Source organism: Halichondria panicea, chromosome 10 (genome assembly GCF_963675165.1).
Source record: "Halichondria panicea chromosome 10, odHalPani1.1, whole genome shotgun sequence".
NCBI lineage: Eukaryota > Metazoa > Porifera > Demospongiae > Suberitida > Halichondriidae > Halichondria > Halichondria panicea.
The window spans coordinates 747,619-760,599 of record NC_087386.1 but is presented as its reverse complement, the minus strand read 5'-3'; the positions used below and the strand labels follow the sequence as shown (position 1 = coordinate 760,599).

Below are 12,981 nucleotides of genomic sequence, written 5' to 3'. Positions count from 1 at the left end.
TACCTACATGACTGTATTAGAAACACTACAAGTATTACTTAACCATAGATACTGTACTACATTGTATATAATTATGAGACTTGACAGAAACTAATTAACTATTATTATTAGCGTTTGATTTGAGTTCCGTAGACTCTTCTGTTCTAACACTAACAGGTTCAGGCTTGTCAGCATAGTCAGATTTTCTCTTCTCTTTACCCAGTAGAATGGCCTCTGAGAACAGTCTGCAGTAGAGCCTGAGGGCAGATGGTGAGTCATCGTTGCCGGGAATAGGATACATGATCTGAGATGGGTTACAGTCAGAGTCCACCACTCCTATAGACGGGATACACGCCATTGCTGTTTCTTTGACAGCTGTTTTACTCGGGGGTACGCTCGTGAATATCATTAAATCTGGCAGCCGCAGAGTCCCGAGGAGCATGTACGAATTTGTAAGTGTTCCTCCTCTCCATTTCTGAGTGATAAAGAACTCTCTACAGTCTCTAGCTGTTCTTTGTACCAGACCCTCGAATTGTGGCCGCTCGTTTACAAACAAGATGATGCCTCCACGATATGCAACGTGGGCAGTAACGTTGAGAGCTTTGTGTAATAGTGGGAGGGTGCGGTCAAGATCGAGAATATGCAGTCCTGCACGAGAGCCGTGGATGAATCGTTTCATGAGAGGATTCCACAGTCCAGTCTTGTGGCCTAGATGCACACGCGCCTTCAGTAGATCCTCCATAGTCACCAAGCTGTTCACTCCAAAGTAGTCAGGGCACTCCAGTGGACTCTTTCCAGCATCCGGCTCTCGTACGACTACGAACAGTGAAGTTTATTTTGGGTAAAACTTTTCACACAACTCACCCTCATTTTTAGGATCAACCACATCCAATGGTAAGGAAGCTAGGCACCTGGTAGCAGCGGGCAGCTTTGGTACATGAGTTGGCAGCAAGGAGAAACACTTCAAACACTTTCGCAAGGCCATTTTTGGTACACGTGGGTGAGAGGTCAGAGTTCGTGTACATTTACCTCAATATCTGGCCGCGGGATTAAGCCGCCTTAGAAACAAAGTTGAAGATGGCAGTCTTTTCCAAAGAGCATAGAGCACTCACAAAGAAGCTGATAGCAACAGTCAGTGGATTTGAGGTGAGGAGAAAGCACACTAGTGCTTGGCATGCAGCCTCAAAATAAATCCATGATATCTGATGAACTTTTTACTCCATTTCTGCAGCCGCAGGAGGAAAACTTCAAGTTGTGCTTCGAGTTTGCCAAAATGAATTTCAAGTTTCATCGATTTCTAGATGTCAATGATCTCAGTGTCAACCGAGCCATCACTGGGTAACTTCTACATTACAAAAACGTAATCCACACCCACAATTCTGATGCCCATTTTATGTTTTAATAGCTCTGGGCTTCACACTTGTTTGCATTTAAAAATAAACTTATTGTTGCAAGCGAATCCAATCTTGTAGAACTCTGTTACGTGTGTCAAGGCACCATGTCGTTATTTGCAATACAGGCTCAAGGAGAAGTTCCAAGTTCACTCTCAACCAGAGAAGGCGGCATCTCTTGAGGAGCTAACGCATACCTTCCTCTCTCTTCATCTTGAGAAGAGCTACCCTCACTCCGACGCTCACTATGGCTTTCTGTTGTTCCTGCTCACCATATCACAATCCCCCGTCAACAGGGACTATGTGGGGGGTCCCGAGAGCCCCTCGAGACAAGGTGGGTATGGCCAATATAGCGAAGGGGCTTTGAATATCTCTTCAGTACACACTGGCTAGCTATATATATCTCTAAATACACAATCTACCAGGACCTACTTTTGAGGTATATAATTATACAAAGCACGAAATGCAGCAATCGTTGTGTACATGTACATACGGTACACGCATGGCCTACCATACTGATACACCCCCCCCCCCCCCAATCATGCAGTCCCAGGTGATGACTTTGACTGGACAAGACATCTCATGGAAGGTATTCGCTACCAGGCATACACACACACACACACACACACACACGCCCACACACACACACACACACATCTCATGGAAGGTATTCGCTACCAGGCATACAACTCGGACAGCGAGTCAGAGGTGAGTTTTATTCACATGACCTCATAATAAGTCATTTATTATTTTGCTTAACTGATTCCTTTTTCTAGTGGTCCGACTCCACTTCTCAATCAGATGAAACCACACCCACCAAACGTTGTTTAGACGACTCAGCAATTGGGGACGAGCTTTTGGATGAAGGGATTTCCCCTCCTGTTTCCAGTTCCCACTCCATGTTGTTAAAGCACGTCCATATTCCATACTGGGATGTCTCCAATCCGCAACATCAAGTCGATCTTTCCAGCCTCCAAGATAACTGCCTGACTGCGTCTGCTCACCCTGCATGCAGCCTAGCAACCACCTGGTGAGTCACAATCGTGTTCTCTGGTCCAGTAGCTATGGTCCTAGGAGGACTACCCTATTCGTTAATGCTGAGCAAACAAGTTATTGTTATTACAAATTGTACAACTAGTGAAAAGTTACAGTAGAACCTCGATTATCCGGCCCTTGATTGCTGTGCAGAAATTTTTTTTTGTATTCAGTTCTAGCTCTACATGTAGTCTGACCACAAGCCATGGTATGTGGCAGTTATACCTACTATTTATAGCCTGGTAGTGGTACTGAGTGTACTTCACCCCTTCATTAGGAGTTCCTATCTCAAGTCAATGGAGCCTCTTCGCCCTTCACTGGGAGATATGGTCACTCTAACAGAGTGGCAAGTAGTGCGGGAAACACTGTGGGCGTGTCTGGGGGCGGGGTCAAGCTTTGTGTACGAGATTAGTGACTCAGAAGTGATCCCACGGAAGGACATTCAAGTCCTTCATCTCACACCAGTGAGTGACTCTCTAAATGTTATCGCACGCGTACAAACATTGTATATTGAATTTATTCATGGCCCTTCACTTGTACGAGTTGTAAGCATACTGGGGATTGCATGTCTGTAGCTATAGAGACCATAATGAGACTCAATCGAGAAAACAAATTATTTTTTGACATGTACCATGTACATGTACATGCTGTGTAATAGTTCCTATTTTTATATCTTATTTTCAGTTGTCCTTGCAACGTCAGCTCTCTTATTTCTCTGGCTTCATTTCCATGCTCCGTGTGCTGAGAAACACTTGCCGTGGAGTAACCTTTACCCCCGACAATCAGCCCATCCCCTGTAGGACGTACGAAGCATTCTCCAGTGCCTTGAGAGTGTGTACCAACCAACTGGAGGAGACCATCAGAGAGCTGGAGAGGGACGTCGTCAACAAAGGTTTCTAGACTAGTCTAACTGTAGTGCAGGTCAATGATACATTTAAGAAGAACTACTCACAGCTACTTCAATCTGAGCATTACCATATAAAGTGTGCTAGCTCTTTGCTTGAGCTACACGTAAGTATATACATGTATGCATGTACATGAAATTAATAATGTGGTCCTGTGCTAGGCATGTAACTCCAAATGTAGCCTTTTAGTTTTTCCAAATACCTGATTAGCAGATTTATGATTGGACTGTATTCCTACGTACTGCAGTTGCCATGGTGACATTATTCTCTCTGGAGGTCAGCCTGAGCTCAGTGTACATTCGAGTACAGGAGCTGTACAGCGTGGTGAGCACTGTCCTGGACCAGCAGCCATCACCACCAACTCCATTATCTGTAAGGGGCCCATGTCACTTCTCATGCACACAACTAGTGGGGTTTCAGCAGTACCCTCCCTCAGTGAAACTAAACTGTACTTAAAGTTCTCTTCAGATTTATTACTGGAGCATTCTAGTTAAATTGCATGAATTGAAGTAGTCTCGTTCCCAGGCCGTTTTTCAAGCGTTATTTTAAGAGATAACTTACGAGGCGCTAGAATAGAAGATTCGTTGATTTGTTTTCATTTCTACATCCAGTTATCTTCAACCCTCCTCTCGACCTTGTGGACCTCCCTCTCTCGGCTGGATGCGCTGAGTACCTCTGGCCACGCCTCCCTGACCACCCTCCTTCCACTGTGGCTGGCCTCATTACAGCCGTACCTTGACCTAATCGAGCACTGGATAAAGGAGGGGACACTGGACGTAAAGTGGGAGGAGTTTTGCATACAAAGGTACGTATGAAGACTGTCGTTGGATATTATTCAATCATTTAGGTATGCAAAGTACATGCATGTCCACATGCAGTCTACATGTACATGCATGTGCACATGCAGTCTACATGACTGTACATGTACGTGACTAATCTCTTCTCCCTGACTAGAGAGGAGTGTGATGATGGGGAGGACTGGAGTTGGGTCTCTGGGTTCTCACTACGGCAACCAGTACCGGAGTTCCTACAACCTGTCCTACATCAGGTGTGTACACGTAGTGGTCATAGTTGCATTCTGCTCAATATTGAATGCCTCTTGCCCCACGCTTGGCTTGGGCTTGAATTGCGCTTGGCTTGCCCCACTTGCTTGTTTGTCTCATATTGTTAGCTACATATTGCTTGTTCACAGGTGCTACAAGCCGGCAAGTCCATGCATGTGATTGAAGCTATGGGAAAGGTGAGTACCTCCAGACAGTCTGCAGGTACACAGATACACATGTACCATCCAAACTGTTGCCACCGGCCACCATCTAACGAACGCTTCCCAATTACAATAGCAGTTGTTTAAATGCATGAGGAAAGCAGTAATTATTATTCTCCTTCAGTTTATACGCTGTATTTACCTATTTCTGTACATGCAGAGAAAGGAAATGGACAATCTAGACACACCCACATCGCTCTATGAAGAGTTTCTGGCCTCGCTGAGATCATCCTTATCACATGACTTGTCTGGGACGTCACGTGACTGCACAGAAGGATCACCTGACCAGACAGCCCTCACCTGGAGACTGGACCCCCTTGCTCAGAGATACCTCTCATATCTGCCAGTCCAGCTAGAGAAACCAGCAGCAGAGTGGTGAGCTTGAGTTATATAGTAGTCTTCTCATCTGAATAGCCATCGCAGCATTCAGGGTTTTAAGGGGGGGGGGGGGTCCAAAGTACATAATGTATGCAATACATGTAGCTTACAGTTTTACACTAGTAGCCTCAGGGTACCAGCAGCTGTATGTACGTTGTTTCAATTTGAAAATGCCTACTGCCAATACATAATTACAGTCCTGACAAGGTGCTGTGGGACAAGGTGTCCTCACTGAGGGTGGACTCTCCGTCCCTCCCACTCACACTACAGCACACCCTCTCCACACTCATCACCACTCACTGTCACAAGGTACGGCACTCTTAACTGTGGGTACACACAGGTGTACGTACGTGATTGTTTTTTTGAGAGGCCGGCCGTATTTTTTGAGCTAGATGTTTTGGTAGCTACATGTGCGTCAGTAGGTGGCCTTACTCTGAGTCTTGATGGGGCGATTTGTGCCCCTGCTGCTTTCGTTTGATGTGGCAGCTGTTTCCCTGGCCATTAACTTGATTGTAGACTTTTAACACGAACATTTTTAAACGTGTAGTTTGTTACAGTACTAGTTGTCCTTCTCAGTGACCTTTGTCCCCATACAGTCCTCCAGCTGTCTAGTGCGACTGCTGACGGAGGTGTACTCTCTCAATGAGCACTTTCGGACTGTTCAGCGGTTCCTGCTCATGGCTGATGGACCTGTCATGCATCACTTCTGCTGTGACATCTTTCAACGGGTAAGTCATTCTTCAAACTTACTCTACATATATTATTTTGTACATACCATTACGTCATCTACATGTATGTATATTATACACTGTAAGTATTGTTCCGTAAATTATGATTTTTTTCTCAATACTGGGTATACCTACAAGTGCCTCATCATGTGATTATCATGTGACACTACGTAGATCCAGGAGGATGGAGAGTGGGCGGATGCAGGGTACCTGAACACTGTTCTGCATGAGGCACTTCAGGGACAGTTTGCTGACTCAGCAGACCTGGAACAAAGGCAAGCACTATGCGCATGATGTGCATACGCAGTTGTAAAAATTATGTCTTTTGGATCATTGTCTTAATGCTACAATTCGTTTTGTGGTAAATTTTATGGTCCATCATAACTTTATAAAACCTGTTTCTAATCAAGTGTTTGTTCATTTGTCCCCCTCCTAGACTAAAGGTGGTGTGCAGCCCACCCCCTGTCCCCTCGTCCACCAAGTCCCCCCTCGCCTGTATCTCCCTGGACTACTCTGTTCCCTGGCCTCTAGCAATGGTCTTCCCACCACCTCTCATGGACACTTATAATAAGGTGAGTGGTTGGTAGTACGTTCAAGCATTGTATATTGTCATTTCAATTCTTAACAAGTGGTACCATTTGAAAGGTCATTCTAAAGCTTTCAGAAAATCATAAAATTTTTGAAATTGGATCAACAGAATTCAAGTTATGGCATCTAAAAGAGGTGCCATTATTTGCCATTTTTCGCCCTTGGACCATGGGCTATTATCCATGGTATCGCCAAATTGGCAAATACTTTTATCTCTCGTATAGAAACTTTGATGGTACCATTTGAAAGGTCTCATTCTAAACTTTCAGAAAATCATATACATCACCGTTGTTCACATTCCCTCAGGTGTTCCAGCTGCTCCTGAATGTGAACTGGGCCAAGTGGAGTCTGGAGACAGTACACATGAAACAGGTGGACGTTGTCAGGCTATCTCCCCCCCAGTTACAGGGGAGGGTGAGACTACTGTTGCTACTGCGCTCAAGACTACTGCACTTTGTCAACAATCTCACCAACTACCTCATGACTCGGGTGAGCAGAGCTTGGTGCCACCACACTGCGAGTTTATTTGCTCCCATGTATACTTTCAAAAGGGCGACTAGGTTGTTGCAAAACGTAGTGAGTAGTGCCTATAGCTGTGAAACCCTAAGGGACCAATGGAAAAGGTCACGTGTTAAATTAACTTAGGAACTAGAGAATAACTGTACGTCAACGTTTGGGGTTTCCAACTACGTACATGTATGTGGTCCCCTTACATTAGACTATAGTGATGTACATGTAGATCTATGTACTCGTTGTTACCCTCCAGATATTGCACAGTGTGGGGGTGGAGTTTGAGAGCAGTGTGGGAGGTGCCGCTGATGTGGACACTATACTGCAGCTCCACACACACTACACAGAGACACTGTTTGATCGCTGCCTACTCAACAAGAAGGTTATATAATTATTGCCTCTGTTTATTAGTCTCTGTTTAACTTTCCTTACTGATCACCGTCTGGTAGCCATCAGTTTTTAGAAATTTAATGGTTCACACTGGTACATATGTAATGCATATGTACGTGTTAGGAAGCATCTCCCTATTAGTATTAGGTACATGACCTTCGTACATAGCTGTATAAATATAATGTGTGCATCTGCTGTGAGCATTTCTACAACAGCATTTATTATTATATTAACACAATTCAGTTTTGAGTAGAATCCGTTCTGTACATGTGATTTGTGCAGGCATCCATTGTGAAGGGGGCCATCATGAACGTGCTCAATCTTGCCGTCACATTCAAGCGTCATTGGGAAATGGGCGTGGCCAACTTCAGCACAGAGAACGCTAGTAGAATTGAGGACGAGTTCCTAAAATGCAGCCATTTTCTTGTTTCCTGTCTCAACAACACGGTCAAGCGTGGGACTTTCCCTCATTGTAAGTCTTCTGTGTTATACATAACAGTGATCCTTCACTTCTCATTACACAGTACAAAGGAATATCACACGCCCACACACACACACACACACACACACCCACACACACCCACACACACACACACAGTGGAAACTCTTGCTTTCTCAATGCGAACCCTGAAGACTGGTCAGAGAGTGTTCTCCTGATCTTCTGCTCCTGTCATGACCACACATTTCATCACTTACTGGCTCCGGCTACCAGAACCCACCACACTACCACTGATAGTGTAATAATTGTCAGTACTTTATAACATTATTTTAGACGTAGTTCTTGCATGGACTTCATAATTGTGTCACTGTTGCATTATGATCCTCAATCTCAAGCATCACGAGTTATTTTTTGCATCAATATATATAATTTGGCATTGAATGTTGCGTTTGTGTCAACCATGTCACGTATACGTACCTCTGCAGTTCACAAATTGATAAGTAATATTACTAAGAGTACAAAATGAGCTTTGTAATGTAATAATTGAACTTAATTTTGCTCCTGATATCAACAATATTGGTAATTGGGCCATGATATGGCTTTTCTCAGAGAAGATAACTTTCTCAGGTTAATTATCGGTGATTTAAACACTATTAGATAGACATTACAAATAGAACTTTTTCATTCAGTGTATAATTTATATGAAACAATGACTCTTTAATAATTATGTTCGTTGAATTATCTTTATAATCACAATAAAATAACACTGCATGTATATAATTTAATATAGACATTACTCCTGATAATGGTACAATAATTATAGCTATAATTATTTTGAGACAAAGCGTGTGAATGATTTCGAGTCCTATAATCGTAGCATGTCAGCTAATTAGAAGAGAAGGTACCTAAGAAAAATCAAAATAAGGAATATAACAACACCTATGGCTATTTTGGCGGCTAGTGACTGTCTCAAGTTAAGATAGCGAGCTTCCTTCTTGTAGGCACGAGAGTGGTCGACCAGCTTCCCTGCTTTGTCACTGAGATCTGCACGTGTGTGTGAGTGTGAGTGTGAGTGGGTGTGTGGGTGAGTGGGTGTGTGAGGGGTGGGGTGAGTGGGTGGGTGAGAGAAAGGACAGTCTGTAATTATTGTAAGGAAGCTAAATGAAGTACGGGTGATAAAATGCTATAACTGTAGCAGTAGTTACTAGTAGTATGCTCCTAAGTAAGCAGACACAACAATGAGGAGGCTAGAAATGGTATCCCCTATCCCTCATGGGATCACATGACTACTGCACACACCTGAGATAAGCTCTCCTCTCTGTAAGGCCGAGTCAATGTTTTCAAACATGATTTTCTGGACTCCTTGCAGCTCATCTCCTAGGTTACGCAGCTGTGAGCTCCTTCGTGTCTGAGACTCTTGATAGTTCCTCTTGATTCTGTTAATCTCAGCACCTGAGAGGGTGTGTGTGTGTGTGTGTGTGGTGGGTGGAGTTACTAGTATTGTGGGCCACCACTCTGAAGTAAAGAGTTGATGTTAAGTAGTTCAAATTCTAAGTAAGTATTGCACATACAATGGGCTTTTTTTTTTTACATATAGTACTGCTAGAGTATAGACTGCATTGTCTCCATTGTTAACTGTTGTTGTGACTAGCTGAGCTAAACAACAGACAAGAGTGGACTAAACACTAGCTTCCAGAAGCTACCACAGTTACAGGTAGCAACACTGAATTGAAACAGTACATACACAAGAAACTGCAAGTGCTGGTGTTGCCCAGCTGTGCATGTCCAATGCTGACACAGGAAAAAAGCATGACCTTATAATTAAGTCTACAAAATATGGATGGCAGAAATACGTACCAAACTCAATGAAGTGGTACGGTCGACTGGCCTTGTGTACATCGTTGCCATGTTGCTCACTGAAGTCTTTGTGTAGATTCTCGAGGTAGTTAAAGGCCAGCTTGGCAGGATAGGTGGGGTCACACAGGGCGAGGTAGCATATCCCCTCCTCAAGGATGTAGCTGTGTGGGGGGTCCATGTTAGTGTGTGTGCTTCAAGCTCAAAGCCATCGCCCTCATCCACTATTAAACTGGAGTATAATATCACCAACCAAGTTCCAACTATTCTTAGACTACATGTACACTGGTAGTTCCTTGTTAGACAATCACTATAGAGGGACCTATGTATAACACACACCACTTACAATGTGTATGGTACAGTTAAGCAAATGCTCACAAACAAAAGGCCATCCATTGCATCAGTTTATACCATGACAGAGCACCAATCATCATACACACCACGAGGCAATAATGACATTCACAGGAGAGTGCTTACTGGAACACCATACGACCCGGGTCACACTCGATTGAGCATCGAGGGGGGCTGACTGACGACAGCTTGCGGAATATCTGCTTGGCCTTGGGTTGGTATTCAGCATAATCCCGGCCAGACTGCAGAGGGAGAATGCAACAATTCAGTTAATTCAAGCTGTTAAAGATAGCACACACTACACACGTATTATTCTAGCAAGGTTCTCTTTATATGTCTACAGAATCATGACTTGACAACTATTCATGTCACTGAGCTGCATACAGTACAGTGTCCTGATGGGACCAATGCAGACTGTACTGTATTATCTACTGTAGCTCCTCTACCTCTTCATTGACAATGGATGCAGACAGAGGTAGTCCATCACTGGCTCTGGCAATTAGTGTCAGGTGGGCCATTGTTCCTGAGCTCTTCTTTCTTTAGTGCTTCTTCTTCTGATACTTATTTGCTTTATGTATGTTCTGTGCTCTATTTGGAACAATAATTATGTGTCCTTTGAACCCATTCTTTATTGAACAATGTGTGGGTGTTGCTACAAGCCCCTCCCCCTCATGCCTCTAACCACCCACAAAGAAATATAAGGGCCTTCCAGACCTTCTCTTGAAATGGCTGAATCTACAACCCTGAATGCTGCTAGTTCCCCACAGTTGATGGAGGATGGACTTCAACATTGGGAAAGGGTATGATATTCACATGATAGATAGATACTCAATGATCAGTGCATTCTCCTAGTGCCTAGATGTACTTGTTGACCACCCATAAACACACTTGGCATCATTCATTCATCACAGTATAGTGCCTACACTCTACCCTGTCAGTGTGAGGTGTTTTATCTCATGTTGTTGTTCTCTCCACATGTACCACTCTCTCTGGATGGACAACAGATGTTCATTAAGGTACGTTGTGTTCAATCACATTCTACCAAGCTGACATGCTTGTGCTCTGAGCACTTGTTGTTAGGAGGTAGACAGTGTAAAGAAGAGCACATACGGATAACTGAATGTGATACTATTCCTTAATTGAGACAAGTAGATCTACTCGTAGTATAGCCTCCTTCACCGGCCTTCATAGAAAAGAAGGCCTGCTATCGACTGCTTGCGCATGCGCCAAATTATTGGATATTTTTTCCCGTAAAATTTCCTATAATACTGGATTCATCAGAGAAAATATCCTAAAAGTCATACACATAGCTATATAGCTAGCTAGCTAGAGACAGAGCTGTGTATGTTTGTTGTACAGCTATTTTCTTCTGATAGAATCAGTAGCAGTAGTATAGTAGACTTTCACCAAAGTTAGTGTTAAATGGGCGTGGCCTGTCCATATAGGCTCTTGTCAGCTTTCACTCCGTTCAGACGATCGTCATCCACACTGTTGCAGGCTGTGAGTCTTTTGTTAACATAGCAGGCTAAGGGTAGCTATTAGAGAATGCTATCAGATGGGCTAGAAACTCAATCGAACTTTCTATCACTTCCTTCAATCCACTTTCGTTCGTTGTGATGTCACAGTTTTACTGAGCATATACGATGTTATCCAAAGCCCCCAGATACCGGGGGGATATTAGCGCATGCACAAGCAGTCGATACCAGGCCCACTTCCCTAAGTGAAGTGGGAAGTGCGGCCTGGGATCGAGGCTACTCGTAGTAGTACCTGAAAGTATGCATGGTTAATCAAGTGTTTCAGTCTGCATGTTTGGCTGTCCACAATTGTTTCCCCTCCCCTGTGTCATGCAATCACCAGTGTACTGTATCACTGCACTAATGTTCTCTTCCTTCCATTTCATGTATCTCCACCTCACCTTTGACTGACCCTCTGAAACAAAAGTCTGTAAGTTGGTGTGTGTTGTCAGAGTATTTAGTGTCTGTTGCATATTCTGTGATGTTTCTACTTCCCCATTATTACTCTTGTGTGTGTGCAGTGCCATAGTGTTATATAGGGAAATATTTAGTATGATCACATTCAACCTCGTAATCATTCATTTACTATCTTCCCACTGTTTGCCCTGTGGACTCTCCCTCTCTGGATCAACAGTGTGTAAGTTGTGTTTGCACGTGCACACTCATTTTAATGGTTACTAGAAACTCGTAAATTGTCTTTGTCTCTTTCCATATTGCCAACTTGGTATTAGCCGAGGCCCACACAACTTATTAGGTTGTAGTTTTAATATTCGTAGAATATACACCTAAGTTCATTAGTTGGTACGTACATTATCGTGTTTGTCTCTTCCCATGCACACACTCATTCCTATGTTGGACCACACACTGATTTGGACTACTGTAGGAGGTGAGCTTAATACGAGTACTCAATGTCCACACACTAAAATGGTTCAGCTGCAATGTGTACGGATGTACTGGTTACCTAGCATCATTAGCGTGTGTCCCTTGTTCTCTAGAGCTGACCCTCTCCCTCGTATAGGGTAGACCACGGCTTTAAACTTGCTTAATTCGTAATCCCATTTTACGGGCACAATTTCGAAATATCACCATTGTGTACATTGTGTACATGTAAATTTGTGTTTATGTAAATTCCCCAACCAATTAAGTGCCTACTGAACCTAAAACTTGTTGCCTATTTCTCAATATTTCCCCAACTTTTTTATTTCTTAGCTTTTCTATACTAGGTCTAGCCACTTGTTGCTATGTGTAGTCAGTCCATACACACCAGCGTTCAACTGATCTGATGTCTTGTATGTGTGTTAATTAAATCTCTCCCTCACATGTACCATTTGATGTGTCTCAGGGTCTTATTGAGGTATGTTGTGATTGTGTGTGTGTCTCATGGTGTGCATGTGTTGTATTGTACGACAAACAAAATCATACGTATCAAAGTTGTACATATAAGATTCTTGTTGTACCGTTTATCGTCCCTTCCACTGACCCACCCACTAACCCTTCCATTATCTGCTATTGCTAGTACCGAGTACCTGTGTGTGTACTAGCCAGTGTGTGTACTACCAGTGTTCATATCCCTCTCTACTCACATGTACCCTCTGTGGACTGTTACTCAACAACAGAGCGTGAGTTTATTGCATGTACATATAATGGCGTACTAG

General features: G+C 43.4%; 4 protein-coding genes across 4 annotated transcripts in view; 1 reads left to right on the top strand and 3 right to left on the bottom strand.

The window, feature by feature from the left end:
- Positions 1-16: 16 nt before the first annotated feature.
- On the bottom strand, positions 17-980 carry LOC135342910 (small ribosomal subunit protein uS2m-like). Its single transcript, XM_064539789.1, has 2 exons — positions 844-980; positions 17-795 (listed from the first exon to the last, which is right to left on the bottom strand). The coding sequence occupies exons 1-2, from the start codon at positions 962-964 to the stop codon at positions 95-97; spliced, it is 822 nt and encodes a 273-aa protein (XP_064395859.1). The 5' UTR covers positions 965-980; the 3' UTR covers positions 17-94.
- On the top strand, positions 968-8,065 carry LOC135342896 (gamma-tubulin complex component 5-like). The gene is made up of 21 exons (XM_064539770.1): positions 968-1,125; positions 1,211-1,317; positions 1,499-1,704; positions 1,918-1,959; positions 2,038-2,078; positions 2,147-2,400; positions 2,683-2,869; positions 3,090-3,297; positions 3,558-3,682; positions 3,922-4,115; positions 4,265-4,358; positions 4,503-4,550; positions 4,735-4,949; positions 5,150-5,261; positions 5,549-5,680; positions 5,855-5,955; positions 6,117-6,252; positions 6,575-6,757; positions 7,035-7,160; positions 7,451-7,640; positions 7,767-8,065. Exons 1-21 carry the CDS (start codon positions 1,057-1,059, stop codon positions 7,823-7,825), a joined length of 2,829 nt encoding a protein of 942 aa, XP_064395840.1. The 5' UTR covers positions 968-1,056; the 3' UTR covers positions 7,826-8,065.
- A 235-nt stretch (positions 8,066-8,300) lies between these two features.
- Positions 8,301-10,415, bottom strand: LOC135342912 (vesicle-trafficking protein SEC22b-like). Its single transcript, XM_064539793.1, has 5 exons — positions 10,259-10,415; positions 9,939-10,054; positions 9,465-9,625; positions 8,907-9,059; positions 8,301-8,651 (listed from the first exon to the last, which is right to left on the bottom strand). Exons 1-5 carry the CDS (start codon positions 10,328-10,330, stop codon positions 8,497-8,499), a joined length of 657 nt encoding a protein of 218 aa, XP_064395863.1. The 5' UTR covers positions 10,331-10,415; the 3' UTR covers positions 8,301-8,496.
- LOC135342913 (vesicle-trafficking protein SEC22b-like) overlaps positions 9,066-12,981 on the bottom strand; it is a 34,142-nt gene continuing 30,226 nt past the window's right edge. Inside the window, exon 4 of the mRNA XM_064539796.1 lies at positions 9,066-9,421. Within this exon, the coding sequence (XP_064395866.1) occupies positions 9,293-9,421 (129 nt within the window). The 3' untranslated portion in view covers positions 9,066-9,292. The remainder of the gene's footprint in view (positions 9,422-12,981) is intronic.